Source organism: Papio anubis, chromosome 7 (genome assembly GCF_008728515.1).
Source record: "Papio anubis isolate 15944 chromosome 7, Panubis1.0, whole genome shotgun sequence".
Taxonomy (NCBI): domain Eukaryota; kingdom Metazoa; phylum Chordata; class Mammalia; order Primates; family Cercopithecidae; genus Papio; species Papio anubis.
Genome location: NC_044982.1, coordinates 14,596,738 through 14,624,000, shown reverse-complemented (window position 1 = coordinate 14,624,000; position 27,263 = coordinate 14,596,738). Strand labels below are relative to the sequence as shown.

Genomic DNA, 27,263 nt, shown 5'->3' with positions numbered 1-27,263 from the left:
TGAGTTTTTACCATTATCCACCTTAATCTACGGATAGGATCTCTAATTACTCCTGGGACTCCTCTAAGGAACATTCTGTTCTAAAATCTCAAATCTAAAGCTGCATTGGAAGTTGGTTTAGGATGAGAAATTATGACAGCAAAAGTATGATAATTTAATTTCAAATTAGACTTTTTTGAGTCTATGATGAGACAATCGTCTTAAAACACAGACTTTGCTGGAAGAAACGTTTTCTAAGGTCATAGCGTAGAGAAATTTTATGATATCAGAACAGCTTTTCTGTGCCCAGGAAAATAAATGTGGGGGAGAAGTCACGAAGTAGAGAGGATCAGAGGATGAAAGCAGGGTCAGAAACTACCTGGGCTCACCCAGGAGGTGAGGGTTGAGACTGTGGGATCATGTAAGAGCCTCAGATAAGTTGAAGGAGAAGTGGAGAACACGTGGGCTTCACTTCCCTGCAGCATCCAACTTAGAACCAAAAGAATGGGATTAGTGGTGAGACGAGCCTCGGGAGATGGCTGGGTGACGCCATTGTCCTACTGCCCTGTGCTTTGCACATGACAGGTGCACAAGTTCCTGCACCCCTCTGGGGCAGTGGTGGACACTGATCAAATAGCAGTTCACTTCAGGGCAAAGAGAATGCAAAGTACAGAGGCCCCAGCCCAGGTCACAACCACAGAGGGTAGCACAGGGTCCAGGATCCGTCAGGAGACCCCCCACACCCTAACTGGCCCAAAGCCATGTAAACTTCTCAGTGTATACCGATGGGATGTCAGATTTCAATAACATTCCTGTACCAGGCCAGATACGGTGGCTTACACCTGTAGTGCTAGCACTTTGAGAGGCCTAGTCAGAAGGACTGCATGGGCCTAGGACTTTGAGGCTATGGTAAGCTATGATTGCACCATTGCACTCCAGCCTGGGTGATACAGACCCTGTCCCTAGGAGAAAAAATATATATATATAAGTAATTTTAAACAGTTGGTCTTAATTTAAATTATAGGTTGGCACACAGTGGCTCACGCCTGTAATCCAAGCACTTTGCAAGGCCAAGATGGGCGGATCACTTGAGCTCAGGAGTTCGAGACCAACCTGGACAACATGGAGAAACCCTGTCTCTACCAAAAATACAAAAATTATCCAGGTGTGTGGCGTGTGCCTGTGGTCCCAGCTACTTGGGAGAATGAGGTGGGAGAATTGCTTGAGCCCAGGAGGCAGAGGCTGCAGTGAGCCGAGATGACACCACTGCACTCCAGCCTGGGCAACAGAGTGAAACCCCCCATCTCAAAAATAAATAAATAAATTATAAAGGCATTTTTCTTTTTTTGGCCCATGAAGTCCTACATATCATTTACATCTCCAATAAAGGTATTAAAATATCTAGTAATTTTTAAAAATCTACTTACGCAAAGAGTATGACTAGAAAGAAAAGTTTTTGTACACACATGAAAATTTCTCATGATTTAGTCTTTGAGCCACTGTAGGTTTGGTAGATAATCAGTGTCATTTAAACTTATCTCAAACATTATTCCATTTTGAAAAATGAATGAAAATACTCAACATAGTTCAGGTGGATTAATTTACATATAGTTGGGTTTCATTTATAGTTCTGAGTTTTGAGAAAATCTGAATGAATTGAAAATAAATGGAGAATTTTTTCTTTCTTTCTTTCTTTTTTTAAATGGATGGGGTGTTGCCCCATGTTGCCCAGGCTGGAGTGCAGTGGCTATTCAGAGGTGCCATGATAGCACACTACTGTAGCCTTGAACTTCTGGTCTCAAGTTATCCTGCCTCAGCCTCCTAAGTAGCTGGAACTACAGGTGCACACCACCATGCCTGTCTTCTTTTTCCATTTGACTTACATGTATTTAGACTATCGGACCGTGCTTTTTTTTTTTTTTTCCCCCAATAAGCTGTGAATCTAGGTTTCTCAGTTTTGTTGGCTATTTTTGTTTGTTTGTTTGAGACGGAGTCTCGCTCTGTCACCCAGGCTGGAGTGCAGTGGCGCAATCTCGGCTCACTGCAAGCTCCGTCTCCCGGGTTCAGGCGATTCTCCTGCCTCAGCCTCCGGAGTAGCTGGGACTACAGGCACCCGCCACCACACCCAGCTGATTTTTGTATTTTTAGTAGAGACGGGGTTTCACGAGGTTAGCCAGGCTAGTCTTGAGCTCCCGACCTCCAGTGATCCACCTACCTCAGCCTCCCAAAGTGCTGAGATTATAGGCGTGAGCCACCTCGCCCGGCCTTTTTCTGGTTTTTGATTTCTTAGACATAAACAGTTTTTAAGCCATGCTGTATAGATGATGCTAGCGTGGATCCCTCTAGATTCTAATCTTTTGGCTAGTATTTTCCAACTTGTAAGAAGACAGATCAAATGGCACCGCTCCTGTGAGATTATTAGAGACCTCCAAAGTTGGATCTCCCAATTTTTTTCCCACGATCTCTTGACTCTGCCTCCATTTTATAACACATTTTATAATGCTCTGTCTCTTTCAGTAAACAGTGAATTCCTCAAAAGCACTAACAGTCCTTTTCACCATTATAACTATGTGCACAGCCTGACATGTACTCAGTAATATCTGCTGAATAAAGACTAAGTTTTTCCTGGTAGGTGTTATATCCTAATGAAATTACTTCAGCAAGCATTATCACTATATTGTAATATTTGGGTATTTTATTAAATATAAATCACATGAACAGTGTAGAGGAAGCGTGTCCGGTCCCTGGCATGTGGCCCAGGATGGCTCTGAGTGTGGCCCAACACAAATTCATAAACTTTCTTAAAATATGATTTTTTGTGTGATTTTTTTTTTTTTTTTAGCTCATCAGCTATCAATAGTGTATCTTATGTGTGACCGATGACAATTCTTCCACTGTGGCCCAGGGAAGCCTAAAGATTGGACACCCCTGGTGTAGAGAGTCTTTATCCAGCATATCTCAAGAATTAGACAATAGAGGAATTCTGTTTTCCTAGATCGAATTTCGAATTAATTTTGTAATAAATAATTGTGATCTAAATTGCCCATCTAAAGCTTAAATGATGTGTGTGTATATGTGTGACACACGAGCTGAACATGTAGCCTCCTCCCAACAGCATGGTCCCATGATCACTTTTAAGGGAATGTTCAAGAAGTAATTGACCCTTTGGCTAATTTTTCTCAGGAGCAACAACTCATATCACTAATGATCAAAACAAAATTTTTGTTTTTGACAAATGTCACCAAACACCTAGATAGACTGATAGATTGCTGCTTTATAACCTAGGGGGGCATGTTTTACAGTCTGCTGTGGAAACAAGAGTAGCTCTGACAGTTTGGCTATGGGGTAACTTCTTTCCTCCTTTGTGAAATGGGATCATAATACCAGCCTCACAGGTATGTTTTTGCTTTTTAAAAATATATACAAAATGTTTACTTTGGCTTTATTTGTATTGTCAAAAACTTAAACCAAACTGAAGGTCCACCTGGAAAGGAATAGTTGAATAAAATTGCTACACTCCTGAAAAACAAAACAAAACCAAAACAAACCCCAAAACATTCCTAAGAGTTCAGGAACAGGAGAGACAGACATCATTTGATCATCTACATTGTCCTAAAAAGAATAACAAGATTTGTTACTCCTATTTGCTTCTTATGGTAGTTTTAAGATGTTATGTAAAAATCCTTTCAAAATTTTAAAAAAGGAAGTAGGTGGGGGCCCAAGATGAAACAAGAGTTGGTAAGCTTGGGGTCGGGCGCGGTGGCTCACGCCTGTGATTCCAGCACTTTGGGAAACTGAGGCGGGCGGATCACCTGAGGTTGGGAGTTGGCAACCAGCCCGATCAACATGGAGAGACCCTATCTCTACCAAAAATACAAAATTAGCCGGGCGTGGTGGTGCATGCCTGTAATCCCAGCTACTCGGGAGGCTGAGGCAGGAGAATCACTTGAACCCGGGAGGCTGAGGTTGCAGTGAGCCGAGATCGTGCCGTTGCACTCTAGCCTGGGCAACAAGAGCAAAACTCCGTCTCAAAAAAAAAGAAAAAGAAAAGAGTTGATAAGCTTGAATGGATAATTGTTAAGGCCGGGGATGAGTACACGGAATCACTATGTTACTGACTCTCCTTTCATCTCTATGTTCAAAGTTTTCAGCAAAAGTATTTTTTAAATTCTTTAGAAAATGTGGCATCCTGTTTGATTGAAAATACGGCACCTGATTTGATAAAGCTAGGGAATGAGTACGCAAGTGTTAATATCTTACTCGGTGTTCTTTAGACATACTTTCCTTTAATACTTCGTATTTACAATTGCTGCTTTCAAGTTTTTGTGGGTTAAATCCAACTTCCAGGCCCACACAGTTTCTTTGGACTGCTTTTTTTCCTGAGTATGGGCCTCACTTTCTTCTTTGTCTTACTCATAATTTCTGGTTAAAAACTAGACGATTTAGCAAGTATTGATTCTGACATAGTTTGATTTTTTTTAAAGCTTGATTGAAGGTAACTGCAGAATCTGCCTCCCACACAAGAGAATGTGGCTGCTGATGTCTCTGCTTGGTTTTACAGTCTTTTTATCTTTTGGTCTGGCTTCCCAGGGGTCGCTCCTGCATAGCTGTGCTGGTTAAATACCTGGAGCCTCGGAGGGCTTCCGTGCACCGGGGATGGATCTGAGTGTAGGTTCAGCAGCTCACTCAAAGGCCAGTCTCATGCTGGTCTAGGCTTTTCCGTCCCATGGGGTGCTCTCAAGTCTCAATGGTGGCCCTTCTATGCCTCTCTGTTTCAGGATGTCCGCTTTAAATTTCTGCTGACCACTTGCCCTATCTGGAAGTGCAATCTCAAGCTAGCAAAACAGAGTTTTCTCCATTTGTTTCCTTCCAAGTTCACCACTTTTAATTGACATCATGGGTCCTGCACTACCCAACCTCCACCATTGTTCACCACCTTGGGCAACAAAGCTGCCGGTTTTCATATCAGCTCAGGGCTAGAAAAGCCAGGAGGTTTGAGGGGTGACGGAAGCCCCAGGTAGGAAGGCCACAGACTCCAGGTTCCCACCCAAAGCTCTAGAAGCTTTTCAAAAATAACTCAATTTCCAGAGCTCCCAAATGGTTGGTTTTGACAATTTTAGTTTTATACTTGTTTCTTGCAAGGAGAATTGGCTGACTTCTTCACACCACCATAGTCTGATGTCCCTCCTAATATCCAATTGTCTCCTCGTAAATGTTTTAAACATTTGACACATACACATGCATACACACAAATTAAAGAATGACATCAGGGCCGGGCACAGTGGCGCACGCCTGTAATCCCAGCACTTTGGGAGGCCGAGGCGGGCAGATCACCTGTCAAGAGTTCGAAACCAGCCTGGCCAACATAGTGAACCCCGTCTCTACTAAAAATACAAAAATTAGCCAGGTATGGTGGCACACACCTGTAATCCCAGCTACTCGAGAGGCTGAGGCAGGAGAATCATTTGAACCCGGGAGGCGGAGGTTGCAGTGAGCCAAGATTGCGCCACTACACTCCAGCCTGGGCAGCAGAGTGAGACTCCATCTCAAAAAAAAAAAAAAAAAGACATCGAGGTAAAATTTCTTTTCAGCAAGTATCTAAAGCGGGGGGAGTGGAAAGACTCAGAAGAAAAGTCTTAATTCCTCAAGTAGCAATTTTATGAAGGATTGATTTTTACGATCATCATGTTTTCAACATAGAAGCTACAGTTGCCAAGTGCACTGCTGACGAGAGCAGTACAGGTTGAATGCAGGCAGGTGAGACTGCCCTCGGAGTACGTGTGCATGTGGCATGGAAACGCTTTAGGGAGAAGACTTTAAAATGATTCCAAAAAATTTCAAAAACTAAGCAGTCCATATAAATTTTCAAAAATAAAACTTATCTCATTAGATCTTGTAAATTCATCACCACCATCATCTTTTTACTCAGAGTGTGTCTGAATATACCCTTAGTAAAGTGATCCTTTAGTAAAGGGATTTATGTGTTGACTCACATCTTTAAATACATCTAAACAGACGAAGAGGAAACCAGAAGCAAATATATATTTTCTAATTCTTAGAAAAATCATGTCTGCCTTCACCATCTGGAGGACCTTGTCCTTTGGGAAATGTATGAATTTCGTGTACAGTACGTTCCCGTTTACACATGGATTACCAAGGGCTTGAGACTGACTCATTGTGAGAGGAAAACTAACAACATCCTTCAACATCTAAGTGCCTTACATTTTACAGGAAGAAATGATGTATCTTACATTTTTAAGAGTCCACGGACACTTACAAAACAACTTTACCAAACTCTTAAGTTAGCAGTCAAATGTTTTCAAATCATTGAGATTTAATTTTTAAGGTAAAAAATAATTCAGTGAAGTCAAAGAATGTTAGAGCTGAAACGATTACTCTTGTAAAAAGTCACAGCTGAAAATTATCACAGTTAAAATATCACTACAGTGCAAATTATTACTCTCTTAACCCCAGAAAGGCTAAAAAGACTGATATACAGGAAGATTCCATTTTAGGAGCTAAGACAAAAACCAGCTAAAGGTTCAAATATTTGCCCTGAGTGATCCATTTTTTAAACATTTTTCTCTCAGTAACATTTTTGAATTTTTTTTTATCTTCAAGACAAACATTGTTATAATTATAGTGGATTATTAATTTACTGGATGTACTAAATTATGACAATAACATGCTATAAAACCCTCAGCTATATCATTATTCACATGACCTAAGTCCCAAAGGCAGGAAAACAAGTTTTTGATTAGTGACATTTTGTATTCAATTGGTTAGGGCAAGAACCATTAGGCTTTTATCTGACATTTCATTTCCTAGCTTGCTTCCTTCCTAAGTGCTCAAATGTTTCTTTCAAGACGTGCTGAATAACCACTCCCCCTCCTCCCGTCAGTCTTCCAGGCCCAACTCAGGGCCCCTAGTGCTTGGCATGAGCCCCCCCGAGCGTTTCTCGTACTTCTTTAGTAATCTGGACATGTGTCTGTCTTTCCCACCTGTGAATTTCTCAAGCCCCAAGCCCTACTCCCCTTGTTTTTAGCAGATAAGCTTCCTTTCAACTGCAGAGAAAAATTCCCGCAACTTCCCCCACCCAAATCCACCCGCATCTACATCTCCCGTCTCTTCCATAGTGCCAGCCCCGATAAAGGGGTCCTTCCCATCTAAGGCCAATCCCTTCAAAACTGTTCTCCGGTCCTGTTTCCCTTTCTCAGGAACTCTTCGCTCTATACTCTCTTCAGCCTCTCCATCTACTCGTGTCCTCACCATAAGCATTTACCATAAGCTCGAGTCTCTCAGCTTCTAACAACTCTCCTACCGCCCCCACTTTCCTCTCCTACTCATGCCCTCTTCCCCTTCTGCAATCTGGTTTCTCAGCAGAGTTGCTTACAAACACTATCTCCACTTGCTCCCCGCCCACTCAACAATGAGGCTTTGTTCCTACCATTCCATCTACACGGCTCTAGTCAAAGGCAACAACCACCCTCTGGTCCTCGAGTCCGCACAGGCTTCTTAAAACACCTCTCCAGCCCTCACAGCAGCAGGCACTTCATGCATTGACCTCTCCTCACCTTTCGGAAAGAACTTCTGGCTTCAGTAACTCCCTGACATTCTTATCTACCCTTCGACAGTGACAAACTTTGAACATCTGTATAGAATTTTGGACTTTAGAAGGCATTTCCACAAGTGGCACATTTATTCGTTTAATAAACATTGTGAATGAATGTGTCATTTGATCCTAACCCCATGGGGTTTACTAGGTAGGTGTCGGCTCATTTCAGAGATGAGAAAAATAAGACCCACAGTCAAGGTAATTCTGACAGGTCACACAGAAAGGGTCAAAATCAGTACTCCAATCATGCTGTCAACTTTAAAAGCCACGATCCTTCCAGTATTGCCATCATATGAACCACTTAGCAGCACTCAAGATCCACAGCTAAGAAAAAATGAAGACATACTGATTATCTTGCAAAAGGACCAGAGGCCAATGATGTACAATACCCTCTGAAGGAAAAAAAAAGGCTGGTTAAAACCTCTCAGATCCTCTTTTAATCTTTTTTTTTGAGACAGAGTCTCGCTCTATCACCCAGGCTGGAGTGCAATGGCGTGACTTCGGCTCAATGCAACCCCCACTTCCCAGGTTCAAGCAATTCTTCTACCTCAGCCTCCTGAGTAGCTGGGATTACAGGCATGTGCCACCATGCCTGGCTAATTTTTGTATTTTTGTTGAGACGAGGTTATGCTTGAGATTATGTAGGAAAACAGAATTTCTGAGATTATGTATGAAAACAGAATTTGAAAATCCTGTTTTCATACATAATCTCAAGCATCTTATAAATTGTTCATGCTAAAAATTTCCAAGGCTCAAACAGTATCCTAATAGCAGACATCCGGTGAATAAAGACATTAGCTTCAGTAGTTCATCAACTACTGCTACAAACAACATGTGTAAGTCATTTCTAAAGAAAAAGTCAGCAGCTGTTTGCTAAAAATTTTTTTATTGTGAATGAAGACATTGCCAACTTACATATATCATTTTTATTTGGAGTATTTTTTTTGCCTTGCAGTGCTCCTGAGAAATTCAAAAATGCATTAACTTTAGCTCTATAAATAACACAACCTAATATTAAGGTTGTGTTGGAAATTTCCCACATTTAGATATTTCCCTAAAAATCAAAAGACAATTTAAATTGTTTTACATAGAGAAACCTTAATAAGTATTTAACTTTTTAATAAATTAAAAAGTAAAGACTGGCAAATAATCACAAATGTCAGAACATTAAAGCAGCATTTTTTTCCATAGGAATATATAAAATAAATATCATCTATACTTACTTGATATTTACAAAACTTAAAGATAAATTTTTGTGGATGGAAGATGTTTTAAATACTTCGATATGTGGAAAACTTCATTCTTTAAAAATCAGGTTCAAATGCTTTTAAGTGTGACGCATAATAGCGTATCCTAAAAAATTCTCATCACTCTCCTGTCCCTGAAGACACAGCTCTTCCCCCCATTGATTGGATAAGTATTTTGATAGTTTCTGTACCCTTTTCAATTAACCATTAAGACGTTAAAAGAAACCTAAGGCTTTATTTGGGGAGATATTGGACGTTTTAATTGGCTAGTTGGAAAGAAGCCATTCCTTTTTTCCTACGGTTTTGTTGTTTAGTTTTGTTTCATTTTTTAAAAAGCAAAAATGACAGGAATGAAAATTCAAACAATTTGATCCAGTATTATGCTAAAACTAAATTCAGTAGTTGGATGAATTTTCTACTACAGTATAGAGGTTGAAAACCATTAGGAATGTGGTAAAAAAAAAAACTATGGCAGCGAAGGTGGAATTCAACCACAAATTCTACTGAGTGAATAGAGAAATAAACAGAAAAATTACTGTAGTTAAAATATTGCAGTTAAACGCACTGTTAGCAATGTCCTGTGCCAACATTAGAATTATATGCTTCATCACTGTCTGGTTACTAAGACGGTTCAGTGAGCAGGTGGTTCATCTCTGACACAACTAAGTTTCAGAAAACTCGATGACTTATATCTGGTTTAGATCAACGAACACTTAGTATACATACCAGTCAGCTATAGTTTCAATGGCACAATGAAAACATTAGGTACTACAGCTTTTTTTTTTTCGAGACGGAGTCTCGCTCTGTCGCTCAGGCTGGAGTACAGTGGAGTGGTTGCTCACTGCAACCTCCACTTCCCAGGGTCAAGCGATTCTCCTGCCTCAGCCTCCGGAGTAGCTGCGATTACAGGCGTCTGCCACCATGCCCAGCTAATTTTTGTATTTTTAGTAGAGATGGGGTTTCAACAAGTTGGCCAGGCTGGTCTTGAACTCCTGACCTCAGGTGATCCACTCGCCTCAGCCTCCCAAAGTTCTGGGATTACAGGCGTGAGCCACCATGCCCGGCCAGTATTATAGCTTTAGGACAAGGTCACATACTTATTTAAATAGCAGCCATTTAATATCATGCTCTGTGATGTTTAGCTATGCAATCCACCCACAACAGCTTTTAAACTTACGTTAAACTCTGGGATGAGAGGGGGACAACTTGTTTTGGTCAGAGAAGGAAATACTCAAAAATATCACAAAAGGCATTTCAAATATGATGACATAGTACTTAAATACCAACCATGCATCTCTTTTTCAAATTAAAAGAGAACTTTTTTTACATATTCTATTTCTTAAAAATAAAGACCATGTGTCTTTTTTTTTAACTTAGAAAGGAGTATTTCATTTCTCCACACTGAAATGAAATTTCAATGGCAAGCAGCAAACAATGTAGGATAGTCAGTGAAAGTATCTTTGTTAGGAGCATATAAAAACCAAGGAGTAATAACTCACAGAGAAATAATAATAGGCAAAAACCAAGAAGACGCAGTTTGACAGTTCTAATATAGAACTTGTATGACAACTTCCTTTAAAGTATAGTAAATAAAGAATGGCAATATAAATTAGTGATCTAAGGAGATACAAGACATTCTGAAGCAGCATTCTCAGTTACTTCATTTTTCAGAAAAACAAGTTTCACCCATCAACATGGAATTAAGACTTCTTGTCTTCCAAATACATTAGAAAGTACAGTTAATCACAGTAAAACCTGCAAATAACCAAATCCAGTTCTGACCTCAGCCAGGACTATTCACATATTTGAATTTGTTTTATTTTCATCCTTCCTTGTTATACAAATGTTTCTATTTTAAAAGCATATAGAAATTTACAAAATTTGCAAGAAATGTCTTTTTAAATGTACAACTTCAACAACTAATAAAAATATGAACATCCAGATACAGTTAAGTTTCAAGTTGGGATTTTTTTTAAAATAATGGGTTTATGAAAAATTAAAGAAATACTTTAAGTTTCAAACATCTGGGTACTGGTGCTATCAAAGTGATTTCACTGCCCTCAGTGGCCACCGTGATGAGAACAGTTGACTCTCGGATTGCTGTACCTCATATGTCAACACTGTGGATGGAGGCAGAAGTGGCACGCTCAGTGATATTGCTAATTATACTTATGTAGATGCAGCTGTATGGTTTAACGCTTATATGAAAGTTGTATGAATTTGTGTAAAGAAACATTTAGTTTTAAGATGGTATCTTTAAATAGATAGCTTAGCTGCTAAAACTAAGTGATATACCTGCACTATATGCTCAATAAAAAGGAACAAACTAGTGGTACATCCAAAACCTTGGATGGATCTCAAGGTGATTATGCTGAGTGAAAAAAAGCCAGTCTCAAGAGGTTATATATTGATTCAATTTATATAACATTCTCAAAATAACAAAATGACTGAGATGGAGAACAGTTGGTGGTTGTCAGGGATTAAGGAGGAAGGGCCAGGGAGAGAGGTGGCAATGATTATGAGAGGGCAACATGGGGGATGCTTGTAATGGAAGTCTTCTGTGTCTTGCCTGTGGTGGTAGTCACATGAATCCACACACAGGGCCAGGTGCGGTGGCTCATGCCTGTAATCCCAGCACTTTGAGAGGCCGAGGTGGGAGGATCACTCGAGCCCAGGAGTTTGAGGGCAGCCTGGCGACATAGTGAGACCCCATCTCTACTTAAAACAAACAAAAAAAGAATCTACACACATGATAATATTGCACAGGACCAAATACATACTTCACCTCAGGGTACCTATCACCTTCCAGCAACAATCTTGTTGGCCTGTCTCCACAAAGTCCTCTAAAGATGATCAATATATGCTTCAAATCAACTTTCCGCACTATGCAGAGAAGCCAATACTAGTATTTTTTTATCCTTTATTAAAAAAAAAAAACAAAAAAAAACAACTCTCTTGATAAACCACAATCTCTAGCTTAAATGAACTTGGAAATCATAGAAGGAAATAAAAAGCTGCCATACAGGTAACTAGTACTTTTGTCTGTCTGTATTTTTGTAAATTAAGGTAAAAGATAAATTAAATGTTCCTAGCTTAAATTAGGTCAAATCAGAAGGAATAAAGCAGATTATATAGCAAACACTTGCTCCTGACACCTGCAGTTTCTAAAAGCATTAGGAATATTTTTATTAAATTCAGAGAACGCATAACTGCGAACAAATACATGACTTTTTCCCAAAGGCCACTTTGTGATAAAGTACATACATATAGTGTTCATGGTTTCTTTAAAGTGCTAGATTGTCTCTGGCTGAGAATCGTCTATTGCTTTAAAAGGTCTTTCAGCACAACCCCAGCGCTGCTGTCAGGCAACGCTGGCAAAGGTGTAAATGTGGGCAAAACATCTGAGATGGGTTTGAGAAGAAGATGCCCGGGCCCACCAGGTCCAAGTCCAGCTGGGTTAATAAGAGGCACAGCTGCCGAGCGAGGAGCCAAAAACGGATTTACATCTGTTCTTCTACCAGACCTGGATTCCGCTGTATCTAAAGAATAAAATATGGATTTAGTCTCCTATCTTGCACAAATAAGTCAAAATGAAATAACTCTCTGAATATAAGTAATAGCATGAAGAAAGTTATCTATGTAATATTGTTAAATTGATTAACAGATAAATAAAAATAATCAATGTATCACTTATCAACTTAAAAATGCTTCCTTGACAGTAATAACACTGATATTCAGCACATCTTTTTGGACTGTTCTTAATTCAAAATGAAAACATAGCCAGGCGCGGTGGCTCACGCCTGTAATCCCAGCACTTTGGGAGGCTGAGGTGGGCAGATCACCTGAGGTCAGGAGTTTGAGACCAGCCTGGCCAACATAGTGAAACACCATCTCTACTAAAAATACAAAATAAAAAATTAGCTGGGTGTGGTGGCGGGTGCCTGTAATCCCAGCTACTTGGGAGGCTGAGGCTGGAGAATCGCTTGAACCTAGGAGGCAGAGGTTGCAGTGACTGGAGATTGCACCATTGCACTCCAGCCTGGGCAACAAGAGCAAAGCTCCATCTCAAAAACAAAAAATTAAAATTAAAAAAAAAAAAATGAAAGCACAAATAGGCCTCAATTCCTAAACACAAATACTAATCTGTATGGCTAAAATCTGACTAATGTTCACTCTTGGTATTTCAAAACATTTTCTGATAAAAAACCAATGCTATACATGACAGGAGGATGAAAGAAGATAAGGAATAAGAGGAATGAATAGGGAAAGAAAAGGCAAGAGAATAGTATTTGTATGCTTATCTAATACTTTATTAAACACATTAAAACTCTTGTTTTATACTTAAATACCAGTTATGTAACTGATGAACTTCATTTACCATAATAACAGCTTTTTAAATGGTGTCATCTATGTTGCAAGGCAAACTCTTTACTTACCCACCTGAATAATGAAGGATTTGAGGAGTTATATTTTCCCCAAATAATTATAATAAAGAAAAACAAACCCATATTACAATAACAGTTCAGAAGAAAAAACAATATATACATACCTTACCTGATCATGTTTTAGGCGGTCAAAGGTTTGAAAACAATCTTGATTAGATTATTTTTCTGTGACGTTGGGCTAATACAATTCCTTTTTATTGGAATAGGTAAATTCCTAATGTTTTAGTGGACAGATTCTGCTTTAATACCCAACACCACTAACAGCTTCAATGGTAAGAGACAAGCAATCCTTTGAAGGTACCCACTTCAGCAATGGGAAACTCAAATAAAAAGACCTCCTAAAGCAAAGAAAGCACTAAGACAAATTCATCAAATCTGCTTATCATTGAGCACTCCTAGGGTTCCCAAGCTGTACTTTCCTGTGAATGACAACTTTCCAAACTCTGGGCAAGCTTCCGGTGTTACCTAGTGAGCTCTGATACACTTCGAAATTCAGGATTAAAGATTAAGCTTGCTTTGTACATGCAATGCCTATATCAACCCAAACCATCACTAGCTTTTGTATCCTATCAATGCAAATCAAGCTGGGCATGGACTTAATAAAATAAAGGGGAAAGGTAGGAAAGAGGAAGAAAAGGGAGAGAAAAGAAGGGGAAGGGAGGGAGAGAGAGGGATAAGAAAGAAGAAGGGAAGAAAAGGGGAAGGAAGGGTGGGAAAAGAAGGGGAAAGGAGGAAGGGAAGAGAGGGAGGGAAAGAGCCTGCCATAACGAATTTGGGAATCTATTTCAAGATGCTACCACCTAGTGTAACAAGAAAAACTGTTTTCAGTATAGTCTACATCTCTTATATAAAGTTATGACTTTTCACTAAACTTAGCAGTCAAAACTACTATCTAAAGGGCTGATAAATTTTACTACTTTCCCTTCCTATACAAGTCCAGAAAAATAGAAATATTTATCTAAATGACAGAAGTTTTAAAAATTTCAGAATATAAATTATTATTTTATCCAAATTTAAGCACTGATATGTGATATAAATGAGTATATAACATATACCTTTACAGTCCAATTAGTAAACATGTTAGTCTATATTAAAATATGAAGATTTCAGAAAATAGCTCTTTCAATAAAGAATTTATTGTCCAACAGATTATAATTCAATTTCAATTTGATAAATTTTCCTGCATGCCAGTATACATGACATGAACATACATAAAACCCTTACAATTCAGTGGGACAGAAGAATATGTACACATGTTAACCACCACCAACCATCCGCTCTAGGAAGATCTTTCAACATAAAAGAGTGATTTCTACATTCTTGGAGTCTCAGTCAGTTTGTTAAACTGCGCTTATATACATTAACATGCCTATGTTTGGTTACTGAGTGTAGCACTTAAATTTTCAAAGGAGAAAAACCCTTCTCAAACTATATACACACATCTAACTTGGATTAGCAAGAAACACCATTAGTGAGAAAGGAAAGCAGGTGGCCAAGAAAGATGTAACCAGTTCCCCATTACTTCCAGAGGAATAATTCAAAGCTGGTTAGGCAGACAGAGAATTATTATTCAGATATACAAAGGGAGGATATTTCTTACCATTTAAATTAATCTAAGTCAATTAAATATCAGATTGCTACAAGAATATATGAAGCAAAAGTCTGATGCCTTACTGGAATTCTGGAAGTCCTCATTACACAGTTTCAAAAACACTAAACATTTAGTTAATATCACTGTGAAACATAATCATACATTAAACATTCAATTTTTAAATTATAGAAAAATTAAATCTCTAGTTTTACCTTTAAAACTTTCTGGTGCATTTGTATCTCGTTTTCTTCTTCCTGGTGAATCCAGAGGTTTCATATCATGAACAGAAAGCTTTGGTGGTGGAATGGATGGATGAGATTCTGTTTCTAGAAATTTAACAAAAAGTTCTGAAAAAGACTAAGAAAAAATATTTTGGTTATATTAGGCTAGATAATTACGTTATATTCACTACAACTAAGGACATGTACCAGCTTTTCTAATTAAATATTAAAAACTAATCATGCCATTTGAATAATTTTTTAACAAATCAGCTTTGTGAACAATTGAAAATACTAGCATTTTTTTTATTTTTATTTTTTTTGAGACGGAGTCTCGCTCTGTCGCCCAGGCTGGAGTGCAATGGTGCTATCTCGGCTCACTGCAAGCTCCGCTTCCCAGGTTCAAGTGATTCTCCTGCCTCAGCCTCCTGAGTAGCTGGGATTACAGGCACATGCCACCACGCCCAGCTAATTTTTGTATTTTTAGCAGAGATGGGGTTTCATCATGTTGATCAGGCTGGTCTCAAACTCCTGACTTTGTGATCCGCACACTTTGGCTTCCCAAAGTGCTGGGATTACAGGCGTGAGCCACCACACCCAGCCGAAAATACTAGCACTTTAGATAGACGATCATCATTACAAAAATTTAACAATTTAATCAATAGTCTTTGATGGTAACACTCACTTCTAGCACCTCATGGTCAGAATTAGCCAACTGATAATACTTATTTTTCTTGCCATCAATGAATAGCACTTAATGAATCTGATCATTTTAATAACTATTAACACAAACATAAAAAATTAAATGAAAGGAAAACACACATTAGACATAATTTTCTAGTTAGGTCCAACCAATGAATATAACAGCAAAAGATCACCAATAACATTATCAGATTAAAATAATGTAGTGTAGACCTTTCCTTTAAATTAAATTTTATGCCAGTCAAGTAAAATGGGTTTTATCTTTAACCAGCTCTGGGTAAGTCACCTATCCTTCATGTCCTCTTTATTAAAAAAGTAAGAGAGGTCGGGTGTGGTGGCTCACACCTGTAACGCCAGCACTTTGGGAGGCCAAGGCGGGCGGATCACTAGGTCAGGAGTTCAAGACCAGCCTGGCCAACATGATGAAACCCAGTCTCCATTAAAAATACAAAAATTAGCTGGGCGTGCTTGCTGGTGGGCACTTGTAATCCCAGCTACTCCGGAGACTGAAGCAGGAGAATTGCTTGAACCCAAGAGGCCGAGGCTGCAGTGAGCTGAGATCGTGCCACTGCACTCCAGCCTGGGCGACAGAGCAAGACTCTGTCTCAGAAAAACAAAAACAAAAACAGTAACAAAAAACTAAGAGAAAGAAACTCCACATTCTAACTCATAATGCTACTCAATTCAATTAATATTCATCTAGAGCCTACAACATACCAGGCACTGTGTTTTCATGTTTATTAACGGCCTCCTCCTTTGAGAATCTAAGTTTTATGAGGGCAGGCGCCTTGTCTATCCAGTTTGCAGCTGCATCCTCAATGCTTAGAACAGTCTAGTTCACAGCAGGTACTCAGTAAGTATTTACTGGCTCAATGATTTGGAACATATATACACAAATAAAATAAATCCTCTATCTTGCTATCATAATTTAGTAGCAAGACTGCCTATGGCAGCATGATCAAGTACAAAGGAAAAGTTAATATTTTGAAAAATAAAAGCACCATATAAAGTTAAAATAAAACCTATATGCAATAAAATTATGAAAACTGGCTTGTTATCCTTAAGCTTAATCACCTTTCTGGAACTCAGTTTCTGCAACTTCAAAATAAAAGGGTTGTATAAAATAATTTAAAAAAGAAATCTGATTCTTTGCAAGTGAATGTAATATACAGTCATTTCACTATTCACCTTAAGCAAGAATAAAATTGGTTCTTACACTATTAAGCACAGATTGCTGATTTGGTCTCAAAGGTGTGTTGGGAACACTTTTTGATCCTCCTCCAAGCCACCCAGTCATCCACCTGGTAACACCGCCCTGATCATCATGAAACAACTGAAAGATTATTTTAAAACAGACAAATATTATCAGTACAAGAAAAAAAAACAAGGACCAGTTTTACATAATTTCTGATAGTTCTAAAGCATGCTCTTCAAGTTCAAGTCCTAGTAAACGTTTCCTACTGATAGAGGCTACAAATACAATAAAATGCCATCCCAAGCACCATCGCAAATGAAAGTTTGGGGATATTTCAACATTTCAGCAACCTGATATGAGAAGTGGTTTGTAAGTTACAAAACATTTAAACTATTATCATACATATTGAACAAATCAACCTCTTCAATGTTGTATGAAGTAATTCCATTTCCACACTGGGAAAATTACACTCAGTAAAAGTTACATAGAGTAAAAGGAAGTAATTGTCTACAAAGCCACTATCTGGGTTATGAATGTGTTCAGATGGCTTTCATCATCCAGTCACCTGCTCCATCTCCTCCCTTCTGACGCCCAGGATGCTCCCCATCAACCGTAACACTTCATGACGCTGATTTTTTGGTGTGTGGAAATGACCAATGAAGAGGTTTCTCATTAGGACTCTGAAAATAAAGGCAGAAACAGCTCAAGTGAACTCAACATTAAGTGCACGCAAACACTAAACATAGAAATATTTAATTATATTAAACAATTAAGTATTTACTTATTAAAAAGTCTAAACAAAATATTTTAAAGTGTCTTTAAAATATCTTGACAAGTCTAATATTTCAAACAAAATAAAATAAAAAAGAATATTTAAAACATCCCAAAATGTATTATTTTTTTTTCTCGCTCTGTCGCCCAAGCTGGGGTGCAGTGGCCAGATCTCAGCTCACTGCAAGCTCCGCCTCCCGGGTTTACGCTATTCTCCAGCCTCAGCCTCCTGAGTAGCTGGGACTACAGGCGCCCGCCACCTCGCCCGGCTAGTTTTTTTTTTTTTTTTGTATTTTATAGTAGAGACGGGGTTTCACCGTGCACCATGTTAGCCAGGATGGTCTCGGTCTCCTGACTTCATGATCCGCCCGTCTCCACCTCCCAAAGTGCTGGGATTACAGGCTTGAGCCACCGCGCCCCGCCGATGTATACCTTTTAAAACCTCACTTACTAGCCACCCACTTTCTTCAACCCAGTAACTGACTGAGGTGGTGCCTCCTTAGTAATTCCAAGCGCCTGACTGGGCCAATGTTCACCTGAAGCAGAAACTTAAATGGTGATGACTGTTGTGTTTAATGTTATGCTTATATTTCCCCATCCAAATTTATTAAAAATTTACTAATAATATATACATTTTAAAAATATTAAAGGAGCTACTGTTACATAGATACCGAGGTTTCAGATCTAATACATTTGAGCAAGATTACATTCATTTAAGGACAGTAAAAGAAGCAACAAAGAATGGTAAACGTAAATTTTTTATTTTCTAAGTACTTCTTACTGAGGTGATATTTTAGCTCTTCCATATGGTTTTAAGAAAAAAAAATGTGTTGGAAAAAAATCTACATTAAAAATAAAAGAAGGTAAGTGATTCTGCTGACTTCTCATTAAAGCTGCATCCTTCCTCACTACAGAGTAAGGGGAAAAAAGGCTTTTGAAAAATTTAATCACATATAAACATCTATATTTAGAAGTTGTTTTTTTTTTTAACCATAAAGGCAATTTCCACAAAATATACAAACATTAAAAGGAAAAAGCATACTTGTCCACTTTTCCTTCTGAGCTGTTTGCTAAGTTCATCAATTTCTTTTGTACATCATCCAGCATTTCTTGTCGGAGCTCATCTGTTGTAAAATATGTGAAAAAAGATAGCCATTAACTGATTAAAATAGTCTGGGTGACATATAATGAGATTTATGAGATCTTTATTATAACCTCTGAATATATACACTTATTCTAATTGGGAATATTCAATAACTTCCATTTCTTCTTTGGTCCAGGGAACCAGGCTCTCATATAGAAATCCTCTAGAAGCCAGAGTGCATTAATTCACATGGTTTACTCCCAAGAAAGTAATCAACTCTGTAATACAACGCTGAAAAACCAAGAAAGGTTTTCATCCTCTTTAAAAACTTAATAGCAAAGAAGAGATTTTCATCACTGCCTCCTTGCATGAAACATTTCCAGAGCCACTCTTATTTAATGGGAGGAAGTGGAAAGGACAATTTAATATTTTCCTTTTTCTATATTCCTGGCCAGACTGTTTTTGGTGAGCTGACTAAGAAGTGTATCTAACACAACTAAGACCATGGCTCAAGATGCAGCAGATAGGACAAACCATTCTGGGGGTAAGGAAATTGCAAAATATAATAATCGGCTCTAATATACAAATCAAGATACTACAGCTTACGACTGGCTTAGAAAGATGCCCGGACTATTTTATTTTTAAATTATTCTTTTAAAAGGAAGCAAAATCCATAAAATCTTGCTGGAATAGCTGGAATTTAAGCAGTATTAAAGGCAAAGTCTAGAATTACAACAGGAGATACCCTGTTCCTAAATTCAGCCACGCCACAGGGCAAGGATTTCTGGACTTAAGGAACTCTCCATCAAACACGGAGTTTACAGCTGTTATGCCAGAAATGAATAGTTTGAGCTGAAAGAGATGCTCACTAATTTTAAGCTAGATTATCAGTTTTTGTTCTGAAAGAAATGAAGAGAAGAGCTCTATCTAGAAACATTCACATCCAAATGCTAGACTCTGCCACAAACCTTTTTCTTTGAATTATGCTGTATTTTCCTAGTAGTAGCTGGATACAAGTCCCTTTACCGGATATGACTTACAAACATTTTTTTCCCCATTCTGTGAGTTGTCATCTCACTTTCTTGATATCTTCTGAAGCATAAAAGTTTTCCATTTAGGCCGGGTGCAGTGGCTCAAGCCTGTAATCCCAGCACTTTGGGAGGCCAAGACGGGCGGATCACGAGGTCAGGAGATCGAGACTATCCTGGCTAACACGGTGAAACCCCGTCTCTACTAAAAATACAAAAAACTAGCTGGGCGAGGTGGCGGGCGCCTGTAGTCCCAGCTACTTGGGAGGCTGAGGCAGGAGAATGGCGTAAACCCAGGAGGCGGAGCTTGCAGTGAGCTGAGATCCGGCCACTGCACTCCAGCCCGGGCGACACAGCGAGACTCCATCTCAAAAAAAAAAAAAAAAAAAAAAAAAAGTTTTCCATTTTTATGAAGTCCAATGTAGTTTTTCTTTTGTTGCTTGTGCTTTTGGCATCATATCTAAGAAACTATACCTAACCCAACACCTATGTTTTAAGCGTTTTATAGTTTTAATTCTAAAATTTAGGCCTACTCTCCATTTTGAGTTAATCTTTGTGCATGGTGTGAGGTAGGGGTCCAACTTCATTCTTTTGCACATGGATATCCACTTGTTCCAGCATTATATGGTGAAGAAACTATTCTTCTGGCACCCTTTTTGGAAATCAATTGATCATAAATGTATGGTATATTTCTAGACTCTAAATTCCCACTGTAAGAATTCTGCAAATGTTTTGTCATTTTTTTTCTTTTTTTCCTGCCTGGAAAGCTCTTTTCCATCAGGATTGCCTATTAACTCCTATTTACCTTTCATGTCTCTGTTTCCAACTCACTTTCTTAAAGAATTTTCCTCTGAGCCTTACAGATGAGGCCAGGTAGGCTTTATGTTTTCATTCTGCTCTGTACAATGCTTCTGTACAATGCCCAAAATTCCGATTTGTGGTACTAAATTCATATATAAAATATCTTGTTTAACTGTTTACGATGGCTTGTGGTTTTCCTAAATTGCAGAAATCTAACTTGCAAAATGTCATTCATATAATAGGCCAATTTTACCAAAACAGAGATGGTTGCCATAACCATATTATAAAAGCAAGGTCTGTATTTGGAAAATCTACTACAAACTTTTCCTTTCCTGTCTTTCCAGTAAGGAATTTAAACTTGGATGAGAGAGGGAGAGAGAGAAGGGGAGAGAGAGGGCGAAAACGTGGGGGTGGACAGGACTGTTATTAAAGTCTGAGTCAGTAAAAGACACTTTAGATTCCTAATGTGCACATGTATACTACTAGCACATGGTGTTATCTGGACCTTTTCTAGTACTACATTCTGAATGTAAATAGAACTCAGCAAATAAGTCAATCTCTTGTTACTGTTTTGACTTAACTGTCCCACTCACAAACTAAAGTAAGAGCCAGTAAAGATGGGCATGGTCTTCTCCTTCCTCATCCATTCCTCCCCAAGGCTATAGAAAGATAGCACAGAAACAGAGGTCAAACTTAGCTACCCTACCCCCAATCCCCACCTTCCTTTTCTCTGAGATTTCCCTTCTCCTACCTACTTTCCTCTAAAATTAATAATTTGTATATTGATTACATGTCTATATAATAATTTGGTTATATTGGGTTATATATAAAATATATGTGTGTGTATATATATTTGAGACAGGGTCTCGCTCTGTTGCCCAGGCTGTGGCATGATTACAGCTCACTGCAGCCTCAAACTCCTGGGGTCAAGCCATGCTCCTGTCTCAACCTCAGGAATAGCTGAGATTACCAGTGTGCACCACCACAACCAGCTAATTTCTGACTTTTTGTAGAGATGGGGTCTCATGATGTTGCCTAGGCTGGTCTCAAACTTCCGCATTCAAGTAATTCTCCTGCCATAGCCTTCCAAAATGTTGGGATTACAAGTGTGAGCCACTGTGCCTGTCCCTATATAAAATATATTATCAAACTTAATTTCACCTATAGCTTTTTACTGTTTTAACATGGTCACTAAAAAATTTAAAATTACATATGGCTCACAGTATATTCCTACTGGACAGTACTACTTTAGAACATAACCAGGATATAACACTACACTATACTGTCTCATATTAAAAAAAGACAGGCTGGGCACAGTGGCTCACGCTTGTAATCCCAGCACTTTGTGAGGACAAGGTAAGCACACTGCTTGAGCTCAGGAGTTTGAGACCAGCCTGGGCAACATAGCAAAACCCTGTCTCTAGAAGAAATACAAAAATTACCCAGGTGTGGTGGTATGAGCCTGTAATTCCAGCTACTTAGGAGGCCAAGGCGGGAGGACTGCCTGAGCCCAGGAGGCAGGGATTGCAGTGACCTGAGATTGCGCCACTGCACTCCAGCCTAGACAACAGAGCGAGACCCTGTCTCTAAAAATAAATAAATAAATAAATAAAATAAAAAGAGAGAGAAAGTGAAATGACAGACATCTTCAGAGTAAAATTCACAAAGCAGAGCTGAGCCTAATACAAATTTTAGTAAAATAAAGTAGAAAATTTTAACTTTGCTCTATGAAAAACTGATCAAGAAATCAAACTGTTTAAAAGTCCAAATCAAAAATACTTTCTTGATGAAAACTTACTAAGATTGGTATGATTTTTATTAAAGTCTCTGTATTCAGAAAGGTAGAGTCAAAACATCCTTAAGGTGAAAATCACAGGGTTAAAATTTCCTAAACTCACTATCAGAACACACAGTTTGTCCCTGAGCTACTGTGATGTGGAATACAAAGGGCTGTTAAACTCAAGCAGTAGTTTAAATGTATTCTGATATTTGAGACTGGGGGGAAACTCGGAATTTAAGGAATGGTGCTAAAAGGATGGTATTAACTAAGAGGGGTTCGGAAAGGAAAAGAAAGTCAAACACCTACTACAAAGGTCCCCATAGATGCCTCTTTTTCTCCAGGCACCCTTATTTTCCTCCCATCAGAGATTCTGAATATTTCTCTACAAAAACTGAACTCTAATTCAAACCACAATTTTAAATCAGAACTGTATTTATATGGGCAGAGAAAATATGGTTATTCAGAAATGAGTTTTAAGCCAAATAAAATATTTCTGTGAAATAATCTCACATGCCAAAATAATTTTTTGGAAGTTAAAAAAAAAAAAAGGTGGAGGGGCGCACTTTAAAAGTTCAGCAATAAAGCAACTGACATTTAGTCTAGTTTGGAAAAAGAGAAAAAGAATTACTCTACATCTATGACATAGTAAAACTTGCCATATCAGTCTTTTCTTTGGAACACCTAGACATGGTGCCATGGTCTTCAACATTTGGTTTAAAATAAAATTGAACATAAAATGTAATTGATTGCAACAAATCAGCACATCATAATTTTACATTTCATTTGTAATTAATGACAGTATACTACAATGCTGCCTTCAGAGAACATCTTAAAATGAATCATACCACATCTTAAAATGAATCATACTGCTTACAAAGTCATTTGGATATTTCATGACTAAGCTCCTGTAGGCAAGATCCAAGTCAGATTTACTGAATAGTCACCTGACTGAGAAAAAAAAGGAACACAGAACTTGAGAGTCAGAAGTGGACATGAATCATGGACCTATCACCAGGGCCAGACTTTGTTGCCTATTTTGTAAAATGAACATGCTTATCTCAAACGATTTGAGGGAATCAACTGAATGATCAAATGTGACTTTTCTAAATAGTAAAGTGTTATATAAAGCATTAGTACTTATCATCCAATTTCTTAAAATAACTAAAAAGTTCACATTTCAATCTAGCCTGAATCAGTATCACATATACTACTGTTTCATGTCAATATTTTGTGAGGTTTTCCCACCTCCATTTTGCATGTTTGTCATCTTTGAGGCCAAGGAGTCAATAGAAGGAAGAAAAAAATGTTAGAAAGATGATTTCACAAATATATATATATGTAAATAAATAAATTGCATCTGGTGTCTCATCTGCATCTGGATACCTTAAAAATAAATTTAAATATGATACAATATTAAACCTAATAAGGAAATTTAACCTCTTCATTTAACTAAATATAATCAAAGCAAAAGCTAGAAATTAGGTCTTTCTTATTACAGAATTTCAAGTTATACAAGATCACTTTTAACATATAAAATTATATATATATATATATTTTTTTTTTTAAAGACAGAGTCTTACTCTGTTGCCCAGGCTGGAGTACAGTGGCGCCCCAGCTCAGTGCAACCTCCACCTCTCAGGTTCAAGCAATTCTGCCTCAGTCTCCCGAGTAGCTGGGATTACAGGTGCCTGCCACCACGCTAATTTTTGTATTTTTAGTAGACATGGGGTTTCTCCATGTTGGCCAGGTTGGTCTTGAACTCCTGACCTCAAGTGACCCACCCACCTCAGCCTCCCAAAGTGCTGGAAGTACAGGTGTGAGCCACCACACCCAGCCCAAATAATATATTTTTAAAAGATACCATACTATTTGCAATTTGAGGTTAAGCTTTATAAGCATCTGCTTTGTCTTTCTTTTCTTTTCTTTTTTTTTTTAGACAGAGTCTTGCTCTGTCACCCAGGCTGTAGTGCAGTGGCACACCCTCTGCTCACTGCAACCTCTGCCTCCCAGGTTCAAGCGATTCTTGTGCCTCAGCCTGCCGAGTAGCTGGGATTACAGGCATGCGCCACCATACCTGGCTAATTTTTTTAAATTTTTAGTAGAGACAGGGTTTCACCATGTTGGCCAAGTTGGTCTCCAACTCCTGACCTCAAGTGATCCATCTGCCTCAGCCTCCCAAAGTGCTGGGATTACACGCATGGGCCACTGTGCCCAGTCCTGCTTTGTCTTTTAACTCTATTTAATTTTCAACTGTATCCGACCCAGAATTTGAAGGTCTAGAGTATACGGTAAATGTTTTGTTGTCCCATAATCATAATTGTTCATTGCTGAGTGAAAAGTATCTTTTAAAATTCTAGGCCTGGCCCAGTTGCTCACGCCTGTAATCCTAGCACTTTTGGAAGTCAAGGCAGAAGGATCATTTGAGGCCAGGAGTTCAAGACCAGCCTGAGCAATATCGAGAGACCCTGTCTCTGTCTCTATAAAATAAATAAATAAATAAGACCTTGCCTCTTAAAAATAAAAATAAACTTCTACTTCTTAGCAATGAACTCCTAGGAAAATAATTTTATTAATACAGTATAACTTCATTAATCTGAATTCCACTAGATCAGAATCTGTGATTGGTTGAGGTCTACTGGATTATATATAGACCAAATTTGGATTATTCATCAGAATTACTACGTACACTTGATTTTACATAAATATTTTTAATGTAACCGAATCAAATTTATTTTTCCTCACCATTCTCTTCCCTCAACCCTTCATTATGAATTCAGATAACCTGTACTATATTTCTCCATATTGAAACAGAACTAATTTTTTTAAAAAGAGTAAATATTATGAGTGGTTATATATTTAATTTTTACCCCTCTGGCATGTGAGACAGAATATATATTTAATTTTAAAAGTATTACTCACTTTCTTACTTATAGGCAGGAGCCACACGTTGGGTACGTATGGACATAAAAATGGGAACAGCAGGCACTGGAGATACCAGAGGGGGAAGAGAGAGAGGGAGAGAAGGGCTGAAAAACAACCTAATGGGTACTATGCTCACTACCTAAGTGACGAGCTCATTTGTACCCCAAACCTGAGTGTCAAGCAGTATACCCATGTAACAAACCTGTACAGATACCCCTGAATCCACAAGTTGAAATTAACTTTTTTTAAATGGGATATTTCACCAAAAAAATGCAGATTTCCAATGTCTCTTCAAAGATCTGAAGACATGGCAACACCGGGCCCACATTCTTGCATGGCAGCAGCTGGGTGGAGCTGAGAATCTGCTGCCTCCATAAGAAACACTCTTCAATTGATTAGTCTCTACCTAGTTTCATGTGCTCTTTTATATTATCATCATAGCCTCAGTTTACAATTTGTGCTTATGATCCATACTAAGAGATTCTTATTTCCACACGGCAACCCACTTCCACCTCCACCTTGTCAGCACTCCACTCCAACACATGCATGTGCACACATACCCACCACCCTTGGTCATTACTAGTCAACTGTATCTTCAGCCAGTTTCCAGATTATGCCAGTTTCACAGGAATTCCTCCCTCTGTCTAGAACACTCTTCCCCAGTTCTCTGTCTTCTTAGCTATACCTATTCATCATTCAAGTAAGTTCAAGTGAGCCCTTCACTAGTCTTTTCTACCCTTCCATGCTACCAACACCAAGTACAAAGGATAGCTCTTTCCTTTCTAAACCATTTGTTGCATGTATTTGACACATGTCATCTTCCCTTCCTGCCTGACTGTAAACCTCCTGAAGGCAGGACCCCTGTCTCCTGTCTTTGTATCTTTAGTGCCTATTGCAGTGCTTAGCACACAGCAAATAAACAATGAATATTTGATAAATAAGTCAAATAATGATTTTCTCTGGGAAAAGAGAATATCTGCAAAGAACAGAACACCGGACAAAAAGAATAACTTATGTTCTGAATTATGTACTCATCCATACATAAATAAGGGCAAGGACACAAAACACATAACTCAAAACATTCTTATTGCTATATCATTTACTTTTCCCTTTAAACTTAGAGGAATTTTTTTTAAACTGCAATTTCTAAAATACAGTTCAGTTGAAAAAGGTTTAATTATTTACCTAATTGACATACACTTTTTTCTTAACTCATAATTTGGTATTGTCTAGTATACCCAGATGTTTATATCATCAAAATAATTTTTTAACCATTTATGGCAATTCAGAAAACTGCATCTGGTACTTCTTATATGTTTCCTCTAAAATCACCACTTCTGCCAAAAACATCTATAAAGAAATCCCTCAAAAGGTTTGGGTAACAAAGCGTCTGGGAATGTATTTGGCCTATGTTCAACAGGACATTATATGTTTTCTTGTATAAATCATGTCCTGGAAAACGGAATGTCTTTATTTAAAATAAAAGCTTTACCATCCAGCACCGTAAAGGTAGTTCCATGGAAAACATTTTAAGCTTCTTTTATATCTGTAGTTTTAAAACATGTTTTCATGCTTCATATTACAGTAAGTTTTACTGGGACTCATTTTATACATTCTTCTAGATTTTCTTTTAAAAACCGGTCTAAGGAAATTTTCCATCCTCAACTCACAGGAGACTTTTAAAAGTAGTCATTCAACCTTCTTAAAAAAAAAATCAGTTATGCTGCTCTTTCAGATACAGGTATAAATGAGCAGACAGACCAAAAGATCTTCCTAATGTTAGAACTAAATTTGCATTGCTTATGAAAACACACTTTTCTTTGCACAACATAAAATTCACCACCTTTCTGAATCATAGTTATCAAAATAACAATATCTTGTGCTT

At 38.2% G+C, this 27,263-nt stretch overlaps 1 protein-coding gene across 3 annotated transcripts in view; it reads right to left on the bottom strand.

Annotated features, from left to right (window-relative positions):
* Positions 1-8,466: 8,466 nt before the first annotated feature.
* Positions 8,467-27,263, bottom strand: part of TRIP11 (thyroid hormone receptor interactor 11) — a 71,697-nt gene continuing 52,900 nt past the window's right edge. For 2 of the 3 annotated variants that reach the window (XM_021941480.2, XM_021941481.2), the window contains 5 exons: positions 18,806-18,887; positions 17,558-17,672; positions 17,014-17,130; positions 15,090-15,234; positions 8,467-12,380 (listed from right to left, as the gene is read on the bottom strand). In XM_021941480.2, coding sequence (XP_021797172.2) covers positions 12,160-12,380; positions 15,090-15,234; positions 17,014-17,130; positions 17,558-17,672; positions 18,806-18,887 — 680 coding nt within the window. In that variant the 3' untranslated portion in view covers positions 8,467-12,159. The remainder of the gene's footprint in view (positions 12,381-15,089; positions 15,235-17,013; positions 17,131-17,557; positions 17,673-18,805; positions 18,888-27,263) is intronic. The other variant, XM_021941479.2, reaches the window with a different exon arrangement.